Below are 17668 nucleotides of genomic sequence, written 5' to 3'. Positions count from 1 at the left end.
TACATACATAGAGAAAAGAATAATAATACGAGAGATATCTGTCCTTGTCTAACGAGGCATCTGGTACGACATATCTGTCAAAGCTCGTTCTTTGAAACGGCTTCATAGATCGCAAAATCCTTTTACAAGAGTAAAGTTTAGGTACTAATGAAGGGTGGGATTGTAAAATAATTAGTAATAATTGAAAAAAATGTAAAAATGTCTAACGCGATATCTGTACCACATATATCTTTCAAAGCTCGTTTTTTGAAACGGCTTCACAGATCGCAAAATCCTTTTACAGGAGTAAAGTTTAGGTACTAATGAAGGGTGGGATTGTAAAATAATTAGTAATAATTAAAAAAAATGTAAAATTGCCTAACGAGATATCTGTACCACATGGGCCCGATTCTCTAACGAGAAACATATGCGCAAACACTGCTCTAACAGAAAGGCTGCAAATTGATTTGCTCTCTGTCGCACAGTTTTTAGCCAATAAGCTTGCAGCTTTTCTGTTAGAGCAGAGTTTACGCATACGTTTGTAGATAGAAAATCGGGCCCCATATCTGTCAAAGCTCGTTATTTGAAACGGCTTCATAGATCGCAAAATCCTTTTACAGGAGTAAAGTTTAGGTACTAATGAAGGGTGGGATTGTAAAATAATTAGTAATAATTGAAAAAAATGTAAAAATGTCTAACGCGATATCTGTATCATATATCTGTCCTGATTCAATTGCTGTGTAGAAACCAGACAATGTAGCCAACCCCGAAACTGCCCACAGCTGCGTGCGCCATCTCGCCATCTCTCGCAAGATCCGTGAACTACTGCTGTGACATAATTGCTGCTCTGCGTGAATATTTTTGTGAAAAATATACACGATCGTTTCAAAGCTCTCATTTTTATTCCAGGCTTTCAATCTCAATTTCAAAGGTACGTTATTGTTTGTGCACGTCTTCTGAAGGGTGGGAAAGTTTAATTTCGTACATATTACGTATACAACTGTTTATATCAGAAAATAAGGTTATGAGGTGACAGCATTTTAAAATTTTTTTCAATTATTACTAATTATTTGACAATCCCACCCTTCATTAGTACCTCTACTTTACTCCTGTAAAAGGATTTTGCGATCTGTAAAGCCGTTTCAAAATGAGAGTTTTGAAATGAAATGTCGGTAATTTGGACGGCTTTAGCATCCACTTAACCGTTTTAATTCTATTAACCTGTGGTCGAAAAAAATGTGTCAAAATTTTTTAAGGTTCGATCTACAATAGGTGTTGTTGATGCGAAACGATTTCCGCGACCCTTGTGCAGATGGCTTTGCCAGGAAAGGAGAACAGGATAAAAGGACACCTTTATCGAACGTGAAAAGAAATACTTTATTGGCTATATCGATCGTGCATCAGCTCGTGTCACGATCGACGACGAGACTGACCGCGCAAAAGAACGACGCGTTCATATGACGATTAGCTCCCCGCGACGACACACACGTGTGATTTCGGAACCACCCGCGAAAAACGATTGTATTAAAACCGTATTAAAAGCTTATATGAATTTAATAAGAATCTTATTAGAATCGAATATGCAAATTAATTATAATTTAAATTTGTCATATTTAAATCAAATTAAAAAGTACCCCAATCTTATTTAATCTATATATGGATTAAACTGGACTTTGCTTTGTTAAATATGCAAAATCAGCCGCACAGACCTAAGGAAATGCAAAGTTAATATGGTTTTAATTTGTCAAATGTGGATTAAATATGGTAATAAATTCAAAATTAATTTGTCAAATATAATCATATAACTCAAATTTGTCATATAAGTCAAATATAATCATACTAGTATGCCCCGCCGGGCTTCGCCCCGGAGAACATGTGTATTAAGACACGCAAATAGTCTCTCTCTCTCTCTCTCTCTCTCTCTCTCTCTCTCTCTCTCTCTCTCACTCACTCTCTCACTACATAGCAACTACAGGGAGAAGCGGAATTACTCTGGTATACAAATGCGCAAAGCTTCTTGGCGCATAAGGATGAAATTCAACATCAGATTATGAAGAGGGTGAATCCTGCGATTCTAGCGTTATCGGAGACTAGATTGACTGTAGAAATTGAGGATAGTGAGGTCAATGTACCGGGGTATAGTATAGTTAGATGTGATGCTGAAAATAGAAACACAGGAGGAGTACTGTTATATATATATATATATATATATATATATATATATATATATAAAACACGTCAGTATTGGTTGACATTACAGGACATAAAGTCACTGATCATTGATCTATTAATCTGTGGTCGAGAAAAATGTGTCAAAATTTTTAAGGTTTGATCTATAATAGGTGTAGTAAGCCTTAAGTCGTAAGAAATTGATCAATCACAGTTGAATGTGATGAAAATAATTAACTATGATTGATTAATTTTTTACGGCTTAAGGCTTACTACACCTGTTGAGAATATGCTTGACTAGCTTATACATAAGCTAGTCATATATATATGTTTTTTTATGTGTATAGAATAGCATAAAAATATAATTCTTATGTGTGTAGAACAGCATATGTAATTAATTCTAATAATGATAAGATAATATTCTTTTATGCATATACAAAAAAAGAATTGTATATCTTTACCTTAGTTTCATCTCTTTTGATATTGCGATTGATATCCTCCCAATTATCACTTGACATACTAAATGTTTCTACAGCTTTGTCAAGATCGCCACTTCTATAAAACATCATACCAGCTTCCACATATTTCCCTTCACTTGACAAAAATTCTCCATAAACATCTCAGCCACTTTTTTATACTTTGTAGTATTCTTCTCAAACAATTTTATTGCCGCCTGGTATAATTTATGATTACGTATCAAATTTACAAGTTGTTTAGTCATTATGGCAAGTGCCATCAAATAATCACAGTTATTCAGGTAACATTTTAGTATATGCACCGATAATGCCCTTGGCTGTATACATTCTAAATTTCCTCTAGGCAGCTGTAAAATTATTTTTTAGTCGTAGCGGTATCGCCGTTATTATACGAGAATCTTTTACGAGTCGTCTGATGTAGATACCTGTAACGATATATTTAAAGTCAGAAAAATATGTTATATACAAAATAAAAGAGATTATAAAAAATATGTATTTACTCGCAAATAAAATCTCGTTCATATTTAAATCCCAGGGCTGGATAGTTAAATCACGTTTACTTAGCTGCTTTATATTAATTTTGTTCAACAAGACACAAACAATGTACATAGCAGTGTCGTAAGAAGCAAAAAATCAGAATGTACGTAAAAACTTGTAATATTCTTAGCAATTTCTTTTCCGTCGACCAAGAAACTATTTTCCAGAGACAGAGCAAGGATAATATCTTTTGAATCAATTCGTATAACTTCTATTTGCTCACACTATTCGCTTAACGTTATATGTGTCTGTTCAAGTTTTCCGTTTCCTGTGTATTTAAATATTCGATCTCTTACTTGTATGTAAGCTGTATATGCATCGGGAGAAGAAACTATATGTTCTACTGGATAATCCAAAATATGAAGTTTCCTGTAAAAAGATTCAAATTTAGACAGATATTATTTTACATATCTAATGATTCTGGGATACCACATACCGTATTTTCAGAGATAAAACACACAAGAGATTATGGTTTTTTGTAACTATAGAGAACAACATGATGTTCTCTGTAAACCATAAGAAATGTTATATGAAGCAATCGTGGTCATCAATTTTTAATGGTTTATCTTTGATAACGTATAGCACGTCACAAGAAATACTACATACGTTTGCAGTTACATATGTCAACGTGAAAGCGTTCTACAACATAAAATAAATTACATAAAGCAACAAGAAATAGATTATGTACGATAATTCTTTTGCGTAAACGGGATTTTCCTTCGCGTAAACGTTATTTTGTAGTAACTTACAATAATTTACTCGGCGTAAACGAGTGAATTATCGTAAGTTACTACAGAAGTAGTACTCGCGTAAACGTAGTAAAAGAGCGCAAGTAATTCTTTCAGGTTATGCGAAAAAAAAGAAAAATATGAATAGGTAAACGTTCCAAAACGCACAAGCGTCATGATTCGAAATTTTAACTTACTTTTGATGTAGCGATCGATCACAGATGCTGCGAAGCACAGGTACAATTAATTAAATCAATGCAGATAAAACGCCACGAGGCAATACTCCAAGAACCTGGCGTGCATCATGATCAGATGTTATATCATGACGTGCATAAAATGAGTTTTTTTCTCAGTGTAGATAGGTGTAAATGAGCATAAGCCTAGTTTACACGTTAGGTACAACGCGTACCAATTAAGTACTATATTCGTATCAATTAATCGGTATTAAATCTCGGATTATACCGGTGTAAACCGAGATTTGATACGGATTTGATACGAATATAGTACTTGGTACACACGTACCAAACGATCGATGTAAACTAGGCCTCTCAGCTGAACGATATACAGTTTGTCGCCTTTTTAAGCGAAACCGTGATTCAACAAACGTTTTAATTAGTTTATTCGGGATCAACAAACGATTCCGCATCGATTAAACCCGCTTTGAAACAAAACCTGTAAAGAATTCTATATTTCTTGGCTATATTAACACTAAAAATTCTTTTCGTGTTTACATAAAACCTATTAACTAACAAATGTTTAAATTAGTCTAACAACCACCTACAAACGACAAATTTATACTTTCTTTAGCACTGACAAAAACTTGCATTATATAAGTATATTATATACACGTTTCAAATTCGCGCACTTTTCGCTTGCGCATATGGTCACAGAGCATGCGCATGTGGCCACGGAGCTGTGACGGAGCACATACAGGGTCATGTTCCAAAACTCACTCTGGGTAACTAAAATCTATAGTTTACGTCACGTACACTATAGCATTTTAGTTAACTAGAGTGAGTTTTGGAACATGACCCAGTTTTTCGCCTTTTTAAGCGAAACCGTGATCCAACTTAACGCTAATTTTTATTTTTTAATTAAAAAAAAATTACGAACCAACAAACGTTGTAATTAGGCCAACAAACAACCAACAAACGATTTAAAAAGAATTAATAAAGTCGAAGTTGTCCGGCTAACTTCATTGAGGTCCCTTTATGTCATTGACATGCTGAGAAAAGGGAGGTTAGTAAAGTCAAAAAATGTTGAAATGTAATAAAAACCCACTTTTAAGATATAAAGGCAAATGAGACATCAGAGGCCGTATATAAACATCGGCTGAAAATATCGAAAACCGGCAGCAAAAATGTGAAAAAAATATATAGTTACCAAGCTTGCAGTGCGACGTCGCCGTGTTTTTAGGGTCGAACGTCAATATCTGTGAGTGCTGCAGTTTTTATTTCTTTTCTCAGAAACTAGTCAGTGAATCATCGTGAAATTTATTGAGAATCTGTGCCAATGGATCCTCTATACACCGTAATTTTTTCAAGAATTGTTCTCTATTTTTTCTTTATATTTTAAATGCATATATTTGATAACCTGTCAATCTCCATAAGAATTCATACGAAATTAAAAAGTTATGTAACTTTTAAACGCTTCAAACAATCGATCGCAAATTTAACACAGGTTTTTGGAATATATAAGTGCACAATCTCTGTAAATTTCACCTTCATCCCTCTATTTTGACTTAAGCAATATTGTTTGGGCGCGCACTGAATTTACGCCGAACGAACCGCCTCGCGCCGAATCCGTCCAGAGAAGACGCGAAATATCACGTGCGGCTCCGCTTTGTTTTTCACATGAAGGTCACACTTTTAAACCCGGTGACCGTTAGTGTTGACGAGCGCGACTGACTAAAAAAGGCGACGGACAAAGACTGTCCATCTGAATATACCGCAGAAATGAATAATACAGCGTTTATAATTTAACCAATTTTATTCAATTATTAATTGTCCGGAATTGATGAGTTAAGGGGTTAGTCTACTCGAGAGAGCCAAAAACAGGCAAATTTTCAAGAATTAATTTCAGACGAAGTATTGGTGATAAATGAATGTTTTTTTTTTTTTTATTTTCTTTCTTAAAGTTTCGAGAACATGTCCAAATTTTTATGCGTTGAAAAATTTTAAGATGGCGATGAGGCACTCCTTCGCGCGCAACCATGTTTTTTAGAGGTGGTCAAACGGTGTACATGGTTTCTGGAATGTGGATGGTCTGAAACCAAAAAAAAAAATATAGTCATAAACTATATTGTATTGTCTACGGAATGACGAAGCGTTTTTTCTCTCCTTGTTTTTGGCGTCAAGAAAAAAATTCCTGAATTTTTTGCTGCATTTTTGGACTCAAATTACGTGTTATTATTATTAATAATTATTGAACAAAATATTATAATGATAAAATCGTTCGTCATTCCGTAACTACTATTCCATAGAATATGTGTACCAAATTTGAAGTCGATTCATCGATTAGAACTCGAGATATCGTGTACACCGTTTTGAAAAACATAGTTTTGAGAAAAACGCGTTTAAAGTTTCGGTACTAGTTTTTTGAGTGAAAAATTGCATTTTAAGCGTCTTACCGTTAATCAGCCATTCCTGCGTCATACAGTAAACCTTCCACCTCGTAAAAATTCTCTTCGAGAGCCGATTGTGCTATTCTTCTATTAATTCTTTCTTGTTTGGAGGTCTCGAACGACCGCTTGTCAGCAATCGCAATTCGCAGCTCATCCGCTTTATCGCACATTTCGACGGCATTTGGCCCAATTTGTAAGTTCAGGACGTCCATCATTTGTAGAATACTCTCGTACCCGTGATTAAAAATGCTTGCTGCAAAATACGATGCCACTTCCACGGTTTTCGCGCCACTAAACACTCGTTTCAGAGCAAAATGATGCAATACTGGCGTGCTGTCTGTTGAAAATACTTCTGACTGACTATAAAGTATTTTTAACGACATCTGTTGGTGTCGTTAGTGTATTAGAGAAATTCAAAATTGAATGGTAAATCGTTATGTTGTACCCGCCGAACAGGTAACGATTTGCAGTAGATAGGCGTTTCGGAGCACTCCGGAGCGCTTGGGTAGGAGCTCGAAATTTCAATGAAAACGAGTTCTGGCAGGTATAAGACCTTTTGTCCCTTATTCTAGAGGGTTCAAAGGATTTTTTAAGCCAATAAAAAAAATCGATTTTTTGACCATTCTCGAGTAGACTAAGCCCTTAAGAAAGGCCGAGACACTCGGAACGTAGAGTTGCGCGTCCAGCGCGAGAGAACGGAACAGCCTAGCGCACAGAACTCGGACCGTTAAAGCGCGGACTTTACTTTGTTCGAATCGCTTGTAATTGCGAATGTGTACATTGGCGAGGTGTCCGGACGAATGTCTCGTGAGTCTTTTCGGAAACGGTTTTCTGGAGGGGATTAAGGGGATGCTGGAGTGGCAAGAATTACCGACATTTTTTTGAGCAGGCTAAACTTTGAATTGGCTTTACGGAATTGAAAAATTTTAAGGGGATGCTGGAGACAGGTCTGTTTTACCGCGATATTTTCAGACACACAAATCTTTTGATTGATTTCACCGAATTAAAAATTTTTTGTCCAGAATTAAAGTATGGGCGATAACGAAGACGGCAGGCACCAATTGCGTAAAAGAAACAAAAAAATTAGAAAATTACAGTTTTATTTTTGATTCTGCGGTCAACTCATGACAACATTTGCTGCACATAAAAGTTTTAGACTGTATACAAAAACCTTGCAACCGTTACGAAAAAACAATAAAGAAGAATCCTGTGCTTGCAAAAATGAGCTGCAAGCTTTAGTATAAGAAAAAAGTATGTTAGAAAATTCCATATGCACATGTTACGCGTCTCTCCGAATTCAGCCAAAAACATACGGATCAGTATAACGAGTAGCCCTAGAGCAAGCGCTCTGTATGTATGTGTAAGAATCGGTGAGCACTTCTTTATCGACGCTGGTCGAGTTTGCCTGTGCTCTGTATGGATGTGTAAAAATCGGTGAGCACTTCTTTATCGACGTTGATCGAGTTCGCCCGCGACTCCAGCATCCCCTTAATGGCTTCTGCCAGAGAGAAACCTGAGAGAGGCCATCCCGGCATTTTTCGTCAATTTTTCTGTGTCACATTTTCCGACGCGCACCCTGATAAAGTGCGTATCAACTACGTCGTTTCGCTCGGTAACCGCACATGGTTTGCGTCCGTGCTAATGGTTCGTGTCCGAACTAGCCAGTTAGTGGGGATATGCTGCGGCCTCGCTCGGCCACGTTCGGCCGCGCTCGGCCGCGCTCGGCCGGCCCGGCGCCTCGGCAAGCTTCGAGCGAGGAGAGAAGGACAGACATACGATTTACGATTTACTGTCTCCGTCTATGACTGCTAGCTGCCTTGGCACGCGCCGGCTATGCGACGTTGCCACGATGCCACGCACTTCGGATATCGCGTACGGTGTCTCGCCGAGTGCCGAATCTCGAGTTGTTAAATATATATATATATATATATATATATATATATATATATATAATTTATTAACATAAAAATTAAAATTTGTTAACGTAATACTATTTTTGTTAAGTAAGGAAGGAAAGGATTTTTAGAAGTCAGAGGAACAGCTACGCATAAATAAAATATATCACCTATATGTATATTAATATTGTTATTTTATTTCAAAGTAAATTAAAAGAAGTACGATATAAAAGTATGATATAAAAGTTATATATTATTTCTCATAGTAATGAATTTGGATTCCGGTGATTTATTTATCTTCTCCAGCTTCGCCTCTGCCTCTGCCTCTCCCTCGCATCGCGTTGTATACCGCCCGCACCAACGAGCTTAACGTTTCAGGCTGTAACAAAAAATAAATATTTTAAGTAAAATGACATTTTCGTGTATATATATATATACGTAAATAAATTTCATTATTAACACTTTGACGAACGCTGTCACGTATGCGTCACATGTGATATGTGCGACTGTCATTGCAAAGTGTTAATAATCATTATCAATAATGATAAGAAATTATCCCATTATTTCAACACTTACGTTTAATACGATCGGCTGAGTCGCCGTCGGAGCCGTTGCTGTGGTCGACATCGTCGCCGTGGCCATGGGCGCCGTTACGACCGCCGGGGTCGTCGTTGACGTCGTGGCTCTAGAGGCCGTCGCGGCCGCCGTCGGCATCGTGATCGTGAGGGCCGTCACGGGCCTCGGGGTCGTCGTTGCTGTCGTCGGCATTGTGGCCGTAGGAGCCGTCGCGGCCGTCGTCGGCATTGTGGCCGTGGGGGCCGTCACGATCACGATGCCGACGGCGGCCGCGACGGCCTCTAGAGCCACGACGTCAACGACGACCCTGGCGGTCGTAACGGCGCCCATGGCCACGGCGACGATGTCGACCACAGCAACGGCTCCGACGGCGACTCAGCCGATCGTATTAAACGTAAGTGTTGAAATAATGGGATAATTTCTTATCATTATTGATAATGATTATTAACACTTTGCAATGACAGTCGCACATATCACATGTGACGCATACGTGACAGCGTTCGACAAAGTGTTAATAATGAAATTTATTTACGTATATATATATACACGAAAATGTCATTTTACTTAAAATATTTATTTTTTGTTACAGCCTGAAACGTTAAGCTCGTTGGTGCGGGCGGTATACAACGCGATGCGAGGGAGAGGCAGAGGCAGAGGCAGAGGCAGAGGCAGAGGCAGAGGCAGAGGCAGAGGCAGAGGCAGTGGCAGAGGACGAGGTGGAGGAAGAGGCAGAGGGCGCGGCGAAGCTGGAGAAGATAAATAAATTACCGGAATCCAAATTCATTACTATGAGAAATAATATATAACTTTTATATCATACTTTTATATCGTACTTCTTTTAATTTACTTTGAAATAAAATAACAATATTAATATACATATAGGTGATATATTTTATTTATGCGTAGCTGTTCCTCTGACTTCTAAAAATCCTTTCCTTCCTTACTTAACAAAAATAGTATTACGTTAACAAATTTTAATTTTTATGTTAATAAATTATATATATATATATATATATATATATATATATATATTTAACAACTCGAGATTCGGCACTCGGCGAGACACCGTACGCGATATCCGAAGTGCGTGGCATCGTGGCAACGTCGCATAGCCGGCGCGTGCCAAGGCAGCTAGCAGTCATAGACGGAGACAGTAAATCGTAAATCGTATGTCTGTCCTTCTCTCCTCGCTCGAAGCTTGCCGAGGCGCCGGGCCGGCCGAGCGCGGCCGAGCGCGGCCGAACGTGGCCGAGCGAGGCCGCAGCATATCCCCACTAACTGGCTAGTTCGGACACGAACCATTAGCACGGACGCAAACCATGTGCGGTTACCGAGCGAAACGACGTAGTTGATACGCACTTTATCAGGGTGCGCGTCGGAAAATGTGACACAGAAAAATTGACGAAAAATGCCGGGATGGCCTCTCTCAGGTTTCTCTCTGCTTCTGCACACAGGACGCGAACACGCTTGCCACGCGGCAAGAAGCGACGCGCGGCCAATAAACTTTTGGTTCTTACGGAAAAACAACACGTTAATTGGCTACCGCGTCGCTTCTTGCCGCGCGGCAAGCGTTTCCGCGTCCTGTGTGCAGAAGCCATAACGCTGGAAAACGCTCTAATTGGCGCTTGTCGAATTCAGGCGTGTGTCGATTGGTTCCGGGCCTCTCGGCGTTTTTTAGTTTATGTATGTCATCGTGACAAATACATTTTGTTTTGCGTGATAAACAAACTTGCGTCCAAAGAAATTATAGAGCAATACATATAACGGAAAGGTACAAATTTTACAAGAATAAATCGCTGGAATCCCCAACAGATATACATCCTTAACGCAGGCGAAATACAAGAAATTAAACGCGGACTTTATTTACAAGCGCTATATGCGGACGTATATGGAGTTATTTTATGCGGTGCACTGAGAGAAATGTTTTGTTGAAACAACCAAAATTTTGTTACTGACGCAAAAACTATTTGTTGATATGTGATCAAAGAAACCGTTGGTTACTACGCCGATATTATTTTGTTGACTGTTTGGTATATGATGTACAATATTCTTTGTAATGAAAAATTGAATATTTTGTTACCGGAATAAAACATTACAATTTCAAACAAAATATTTTGTTAAAATTATAGAGTACATATTTTGTTTTATTAAATAAACTTTTTTGTTTAAAATGTAAATTCTTTGTTCTTGTATATATATACATATATGTGTGTGTGTGTGTGTGTGTGTGTGTGTGTGCAATAATGTGCAATAATTATTATGTATGTACAAATATTGTAATAGTCTTTATATATATGTAAAAACTATTACAATATTTGTGTATGCATATTAGTATTAATTATTGTATATTACATGAATATTACTTAGCTAGTTTTCATTATAATAGATGATATGCGTGTATTATATATAAAACGAGTCTGTTAAAATAAAGAAGTAGCAGGTTTCATATAACATGCAATAATTAATATATACAAATATTGTAACGTACTAAATACATCCATATCCATACAATAATGTTCTATTTTTAAATATAATTTTGTGACAAATAAAATGTAACATAATGTTTTATTTTTTAGTATGTGATTTATTTTTTTAAAATTACATATGAAATGTGTCGGGAGTTAATGACTTAATATGTGACGGTAAAATATTACATTAATTGTTGTATGCTAAACATTTTCACTTGTTTAAATACTTTACTTCATAACATTGTACATGACTGCAAAATCGAATAGTATCCATACACTGCACAATAAAAAATATTTTTTCATCTTTGTCAACAAATATCAATTTAATTTGTCCAAAAAATGGAAATATTTTTTTGCGAAAAATATTTAAAATAAAACCTGGTTTGTAATAAATACTCTTTATATTTATCCATGTTACTGCATGAAATGTTGTGCATGGTAAAAAAAACTTTAATGTTACAATAATTAGGAAGCTTTGATATTTGCTGCATTGAAAGCTCTTTTCCAAAAAATATATGTCTTTTTAGATCAATGTTTTGAAAAAGTCTATAACACAGTTTTATCGCTGAAGTTAATTGGTAAATTTCGTCTTGAAGAAGAAATATGAGCAGCAATCTTTGATTGTCTGTGTTTTGCTTCTTATCGCATGCACCAAATATTTATTAACGGACCTACTGACAACGCGCGCATAATGAAGGAGGAAATGGTGTTTTAGTTTCAATGTATTTTTAAGTCAGTTTAAATGAAGTTCATGATGCTCGAGTAACTAGCGCATTTAAATATTCTATGCAATGTGAAGTAAAAAACGGTGTAAGTAATATAGTTACATTCTTGTGTAAGCAAATGTATAAATCCCAAAAATTATTGTTCTCAGGGACTTTATGTCCAATAATAAGACCGAAATAAATAACAAATGTTATTGTTTCTGAAGCAGAAAGACCTAGACTAAACTTCTTCAATTTTCCTATTTTTAAGAAAGGTGGACGATTTCTTTCTTCGGGACCAAAATTATACGTACCTATTAAACTATTAAGATCGTCTAATGTAAACAGTTTTGATTGTATAAAATGTAATATTAATTTACTCATACATATCATATTGACAGACGCCTACAAATACATCATGCTTTATATCACAACTCATATTTTGTATAACGTGAAAAGAATCTAATTGATTCCAAATGCATATTTTAGTTAAACCAGAGTTACAGAGACGTCATTTTTTTAAGTAATAATAAGAGAAATAGGATCGTAACGATAAACAATCAATTTAGTAACAAAGCCATGCGATCCAAGCCTAGGTCTTTTTGGCAGCACCATATTGGTTTCTGTATGCATATATACTATATATATACATCTAAATTTTCCAAACCACTGCGCGCCGATTAAATTTTCGGACTTAAAACACAGTAATTGTTAAAATTAAAAACCCCTTCCCTCCCCGGAATTAAATCGACTCGATTTAATTATCTAAAAACTGTAAAGAAATTTATTGTGAAAAATATTACCTCAGCCAGGGTTCGAACCTGGAAAGGAGTCTTTCCCCCTCCCTCATTCCATGTAGGGCGTCGTACCAATTTGACCACCGAGGCATGTGGTAATATTCATCGCAATAACCGGTTAATAATAGTTTGAAACGTCTTTTTCAGGCGACGTAAATAAATAATAATAAGAGAAATAAGATCGTAACGATAAACAATCAATTTAGTAACAAAGCCATGCGAACCAAGCCTAAAGGCTCTGACAGACAGGACGCGTCAAGCGTCAAGCAGCGAGCAGCAACCAATCAGCGAGACAATATTTTCTACGCCACTGCTGACGCGTCGCCCAAATTCAACTCTGTTGGATTTTGATGCTAGCAGCAAGCAGCAGCAAGCGTCTTCGGTTCGAAAGGCAAAATGGAAGAATCAGATTATTATGTAAATAAATACGATTTATATAATTTTATATAATTCTTTCAAATTTGAAAAATTATTAAAAAATATATGTGAGAGATCTGAATTTCAGGTGTGTGGAATGTGTGGGAAGGTTATGGAAGGTGAGAGATGCAGTTACTGTCCCATTTTAGAAGATGAGGAAGATGAAATATCCTTCGAGGAACTTCTCATCAGCGAAGTGTCAAGAAGACGCGAGCTGTGGGATCCTTCAATAGAACTTAAATTAAGAACACCTGCAATAACCGCAAAATTGTGGGTTGCTATCGACGAGGCTTTAGGTACGTTTAATTAAAGTTCTTGCTCCGCCATACATTCATAATATTCATATAATGATCTTCCTATGTAGGCATTTTACCAGGCACAGCAAAAAACGCTGGAAGACGTTGCGTGACGTCTATGCACGCAAACTGGCAGAGGAAAAAAAAGTATTCAGGGAGTGGTGCTTCTCAGACGTCGACTGTAAAATGGAAATATTTTGCTTCCCTCGACTTTTTAAAGCCAACCATCGGTTATCGGAAGTAATAAACGCATTTTTTTGTTTCTTTTATTATGTTCTCTACAAATTTTCATATTTTCTATTTTTAAGAACTTCCACAAATAAAATCTTGCCGCAACCTTCCTCATCAAATACGTCTGCAATGGATAATAATAATGACGGTCATCAGTCTAGATGCTCGACACCGCATTCTGATGCCTCGTCAATACAATCAGCGCAGACGGTTGCAAAACTGTATTTTTTTTTTTTTTTTTTAACAGGTTGTGCAAGTATAGATATTAACCTAGCATATTTATTTAAGGATTAAAGAAACGTCGATTGAGCAGCACTGGATCCTCAAACACTGGGTTCGAAAATTTGTTATTAGAGGCAATCGAAAATCCAGCACCGTCCTTACCACTCATGGATGAGGTCGGAGCATTTTGCAAGTTTTTAGAAATGCGTTTGAGAAGTGTGGACATCCGGACGTATCGCAGAATGTCTCATAGCATAATGATAGTCCGAGAGCCCACCGCAAAAATTTGGGTCCATCGCTTTTATGGATAAATTTACTTGCAAAAGGTAGTTTATAAGTCGTATTATCATAAACGATTGTCAGCCAAACTCGTACCCCCTGCGTTATGAGCAATAAAAATTTATTAACAATTGGATTTCTAAGCGATTTGGGTCCATCGCTTTTATGGACGAAACTTGTTTCATTCGAAAGGGCATCAAATTCCCTTTCAGAAAATACCCGGCTGATTTGCCCTGGCCCCTGCAAAACCCAGGCTGATCATGATTTTTGACTCAACGCGCGAGTCAGATCGAGCGTGGCGTTTGAAATGCGCGCCGTAAACAAGGCCAGAGCGTCACGCTTTTATTTATACTTTGAATACTACTAATATTATAAATTTTTAAAGATCATAATTGTTGTTATTGTTATTGTTTAACGTTTATGAAATTATAATATTGTGTAGGGATTATGAATATTTTTGATTTTTTTTATCATTTATATTATTATATTTTATATGTTAATTATATACTTTTATCATTTATCATAGTTAAAAATATCATATTTTCAGATAAAAAGTATGGAACTGTCAGAGAACGTAATGTAAATTGGAATTTTGTCGAATATTTCCAAGTTTTTTACATTTTTTTATAATTAATTGAATTTTAACAAAATCATAGCAAATACTACACGGAAAAAAATAAACTGTAAAAAATCGTCAGAAATCTGATGACTATTTACAGTTTATTATGTAACTCGGCTACGGGTAATGATAAACTCGTAATTTTTCAATGAAATAAATGAGATACTACTAACACGTCAAATGAATTTTTGATATGCACATCAATGCTTTTTTTACAGTGTATATAATAATATTAATATATATTCAAACAGTAAGATTAGATGTTCATACATCAATTTATAATAAAAATTCAGTAAAATGACTAAATTACAGTGCTAAACAGTATCTTTTATTGATAATTTTATTATTTTTTACATATCATTTTTTTCCGTGTAATATTTCTTCAGCGATTTTTACTAAAAAAATCCTAGTACGTGTGTTAATTGTTAATTTAATTAAAGTAATTTAAATCTGTTAATTTAATTGTTTATTTTTGTTTATTAATTGTTTATTTTTAATTGTACAGTTTGTAATAAGAATTTTTAATTAAAGTTAGACTGAATGAACATTTCTCACACGGTACAGTTACATTTATTGAAACAGTATAAAAAAATTCGGAATGAGATGTTTCAGAAATAAAATTATACACTAAAAAAGTTACAAATAAAGTAAGATTAAAGGAAATGCTAATGATTCATTCATCGGAAAACTCATCTGAAGACTCGTCTTCTGATGAATCGATATCAAAATTAAGATCATCGGTCATCTCCTTTCCTACAATTACATTTGCGTCAATTACCGATTCGTCGGTTTGCGAATCGCAGCTAGCCGATTTTTCCAAAATGTCGCTGATTGTGGAAGGCAAAGCTTCTCCGTTGAACCAAATCGGTTTCAAAATCTTTTTTTTGCTAGAATGATCCACGAACCATCCACAATCTTCAGGTCTTAATTTCGCGCAACGAGATTCAGTGGCACTTTGCCACATCGAATTGATGTAGATGGTTTGTAGCATTTTTTGTTTTAGTGATTTCCAGCAAGGATGAGGAATGAGCGTCGACTCGAATCCCGTTATTTTCGTCGCAAATTTTTTATCACGTTTGTTACCAGAAAACGTTTTGTCGAAGATTCGATATCGCGCTTCGTTGACGCTTGTACAATTTTTTATTTTATATATGAGACACGTAAATTCTTGAACGGCATCAATGATATCGTCGTCAAATATATTTGAAGGATCGATTAGTGACTCGAAAGCATTTTGAAATTTAGGGTTTTTCTCAAATATATTAAAAGCAGTAATTTTACCTTTACCGTAAAATGATGCCGAGTAATCGCAACCGGTAAAAGCGTGAAACGCAGGCAAACTGTTGCAAAGGCTTTGCCCTAAATTTGATGCCAAATCATTGCAACTAATGGAGAATTGATTATTTGCCGACGTCCTCCCCATCAGCCAAATGTTTAAATCGGGAAATTTGTTTATGTTGCCTAACAAAATAATAAGAACGTCTGTGTCTGTGGCGTTGATAATTACATTTGAATGACGGGGAATTTTTGTCAAATGGAAAATTATTCGCGTGTCGGCTTCTTCGTGAAAGCATTCCAGGTCTTTCTCTTCTTTTTTGACAACATTTCCATCGACACAACAGAAAGAGAAACATTTTTCACCCGCCGTAACAAAAATTTTTTTTTACCAAAGATTGTAGCCAAATACGAATTTTCCCAATGAATGCAGAAAAAAGCAACCAAAGCCTCTTTAAATTTATAATTTTTAAGACTTTTTTGAAAATCTCCAGGTCTTTTTTGCTTGGGACCAGTGATGTTGTACGGAATATCAAACTCTTTTCGATTTTGACGCTCGCAGTCTTTTATGGAAGGCGAAATGTAAATATCGAAAATCAAGTGAATTTCAGAAGCATCTGACGCACACAGTTTGATGAGGAAATTTTCAGCCAGTTTATCGAATGTATGTGGAACGACATTTCCGAGTCGATGAAGAGCGTAGAACCCATCGATTATTTTGACGTCAACAGAAGATGGCCTAGATTGCTGTACACGGGACATGAGTTTTTTGGCCAAAACCGATTTGTCGGTCTTACACATTTGTCCATCCATCTGAAACATAGCTGGAGGCACGGGAACCAATGGATAGGTGAAACATCTATTCATATCGATTTTCTGATCGAGAGCAATCTTCAGAAGACGACCGAAAATATCCCGCTCCATTTTCATGACGACCTGCTTTTTTCCATTGGCGGTTTTTTGTATTGACTTTACAGAATCGTGTGAAAAGTTAAAGAGCTTGTTTCTTTTAATGCTTTCGTCGAATTTTTTCGGATTACCGTCACACGAGGCAATGAAACTCTCTTTTTGTGCACGGCCCAAGGACCGCGAGTTTAGCAAAAACTCATCAGCTACCAAAGGGGAGGCCGCTTTCCCAGTACAGATGTTGAACATCTCATTCGCGTCTATACTAATGTCGAAAGGATTGATGTTATTTTTGACAGTCTGGACGATAGCGTCAAGATGTTTCCGATCTTTTTCGATTCGATTTGATTTCAACGAATGCGAAACGTCATCCTTGCGAGAAAGAGAGGTATCTTCCAAAACTTTCGAAACAATTTTCGTACGCATACTGTGACTCAAAGCCCACCTTTGACGTGCTGAAAACGAATTTGT

At 36.3% G+C, this 17668-nt stretch overlaps 2 protein-coding genes across 2 annotated transcripts in view; one reads left to right on the top strand and one right to left on the bottom strand.

Moving 5' to 3' along the window:
• The window catches only part of LOC143908563 (sodium channel protein Nach), a 228595-nt gene that overhangs the window by 128609 nt on the left and 82318 nt on the right, over positions 1–17668 (bottom strand). The window lies entirely within an intron of this gene.
• LOC143908549 (uncharacterized) lies at positions 8966–9860 on the top strand. Its single transcript, XM_077426241.1, has 2 exons — positions 8966–9377; positions 9573–9860. Exons 1-2 carry the CDS (start codon positions 9048–9050, stop codon positions 9744–9746), a joined length of 504 nt encoding a protein of 167 aa, XP_077282367.1. The 5' UTR covers positions 8966–9047; the 3' UTR covers positions 9747–9860.

The sequence above is a fragment of the Temnothorax americanus genome, unplaced genomic scaffold, assembly GCF_048541705.1.
Source record: "Temnothorax americanus isolate GAGA-0224 unplaced genomic scaffold, ASM4854170v1 Scaffold99, whole genome shotgun sequence".
NCBI classification, from domain to species: domain Eukaryota; kingdom Metazoa; phylum Arthropoda; class Insecta; order Hymenoptera; family Formicidae; genus Temnothorax; species Temnothorax americanus.
The sequence above is the reverse complement of the archived record's forward strand: the minus strand, read 5'-3'. Positions and strand labels throughout refer to the sequence as shown.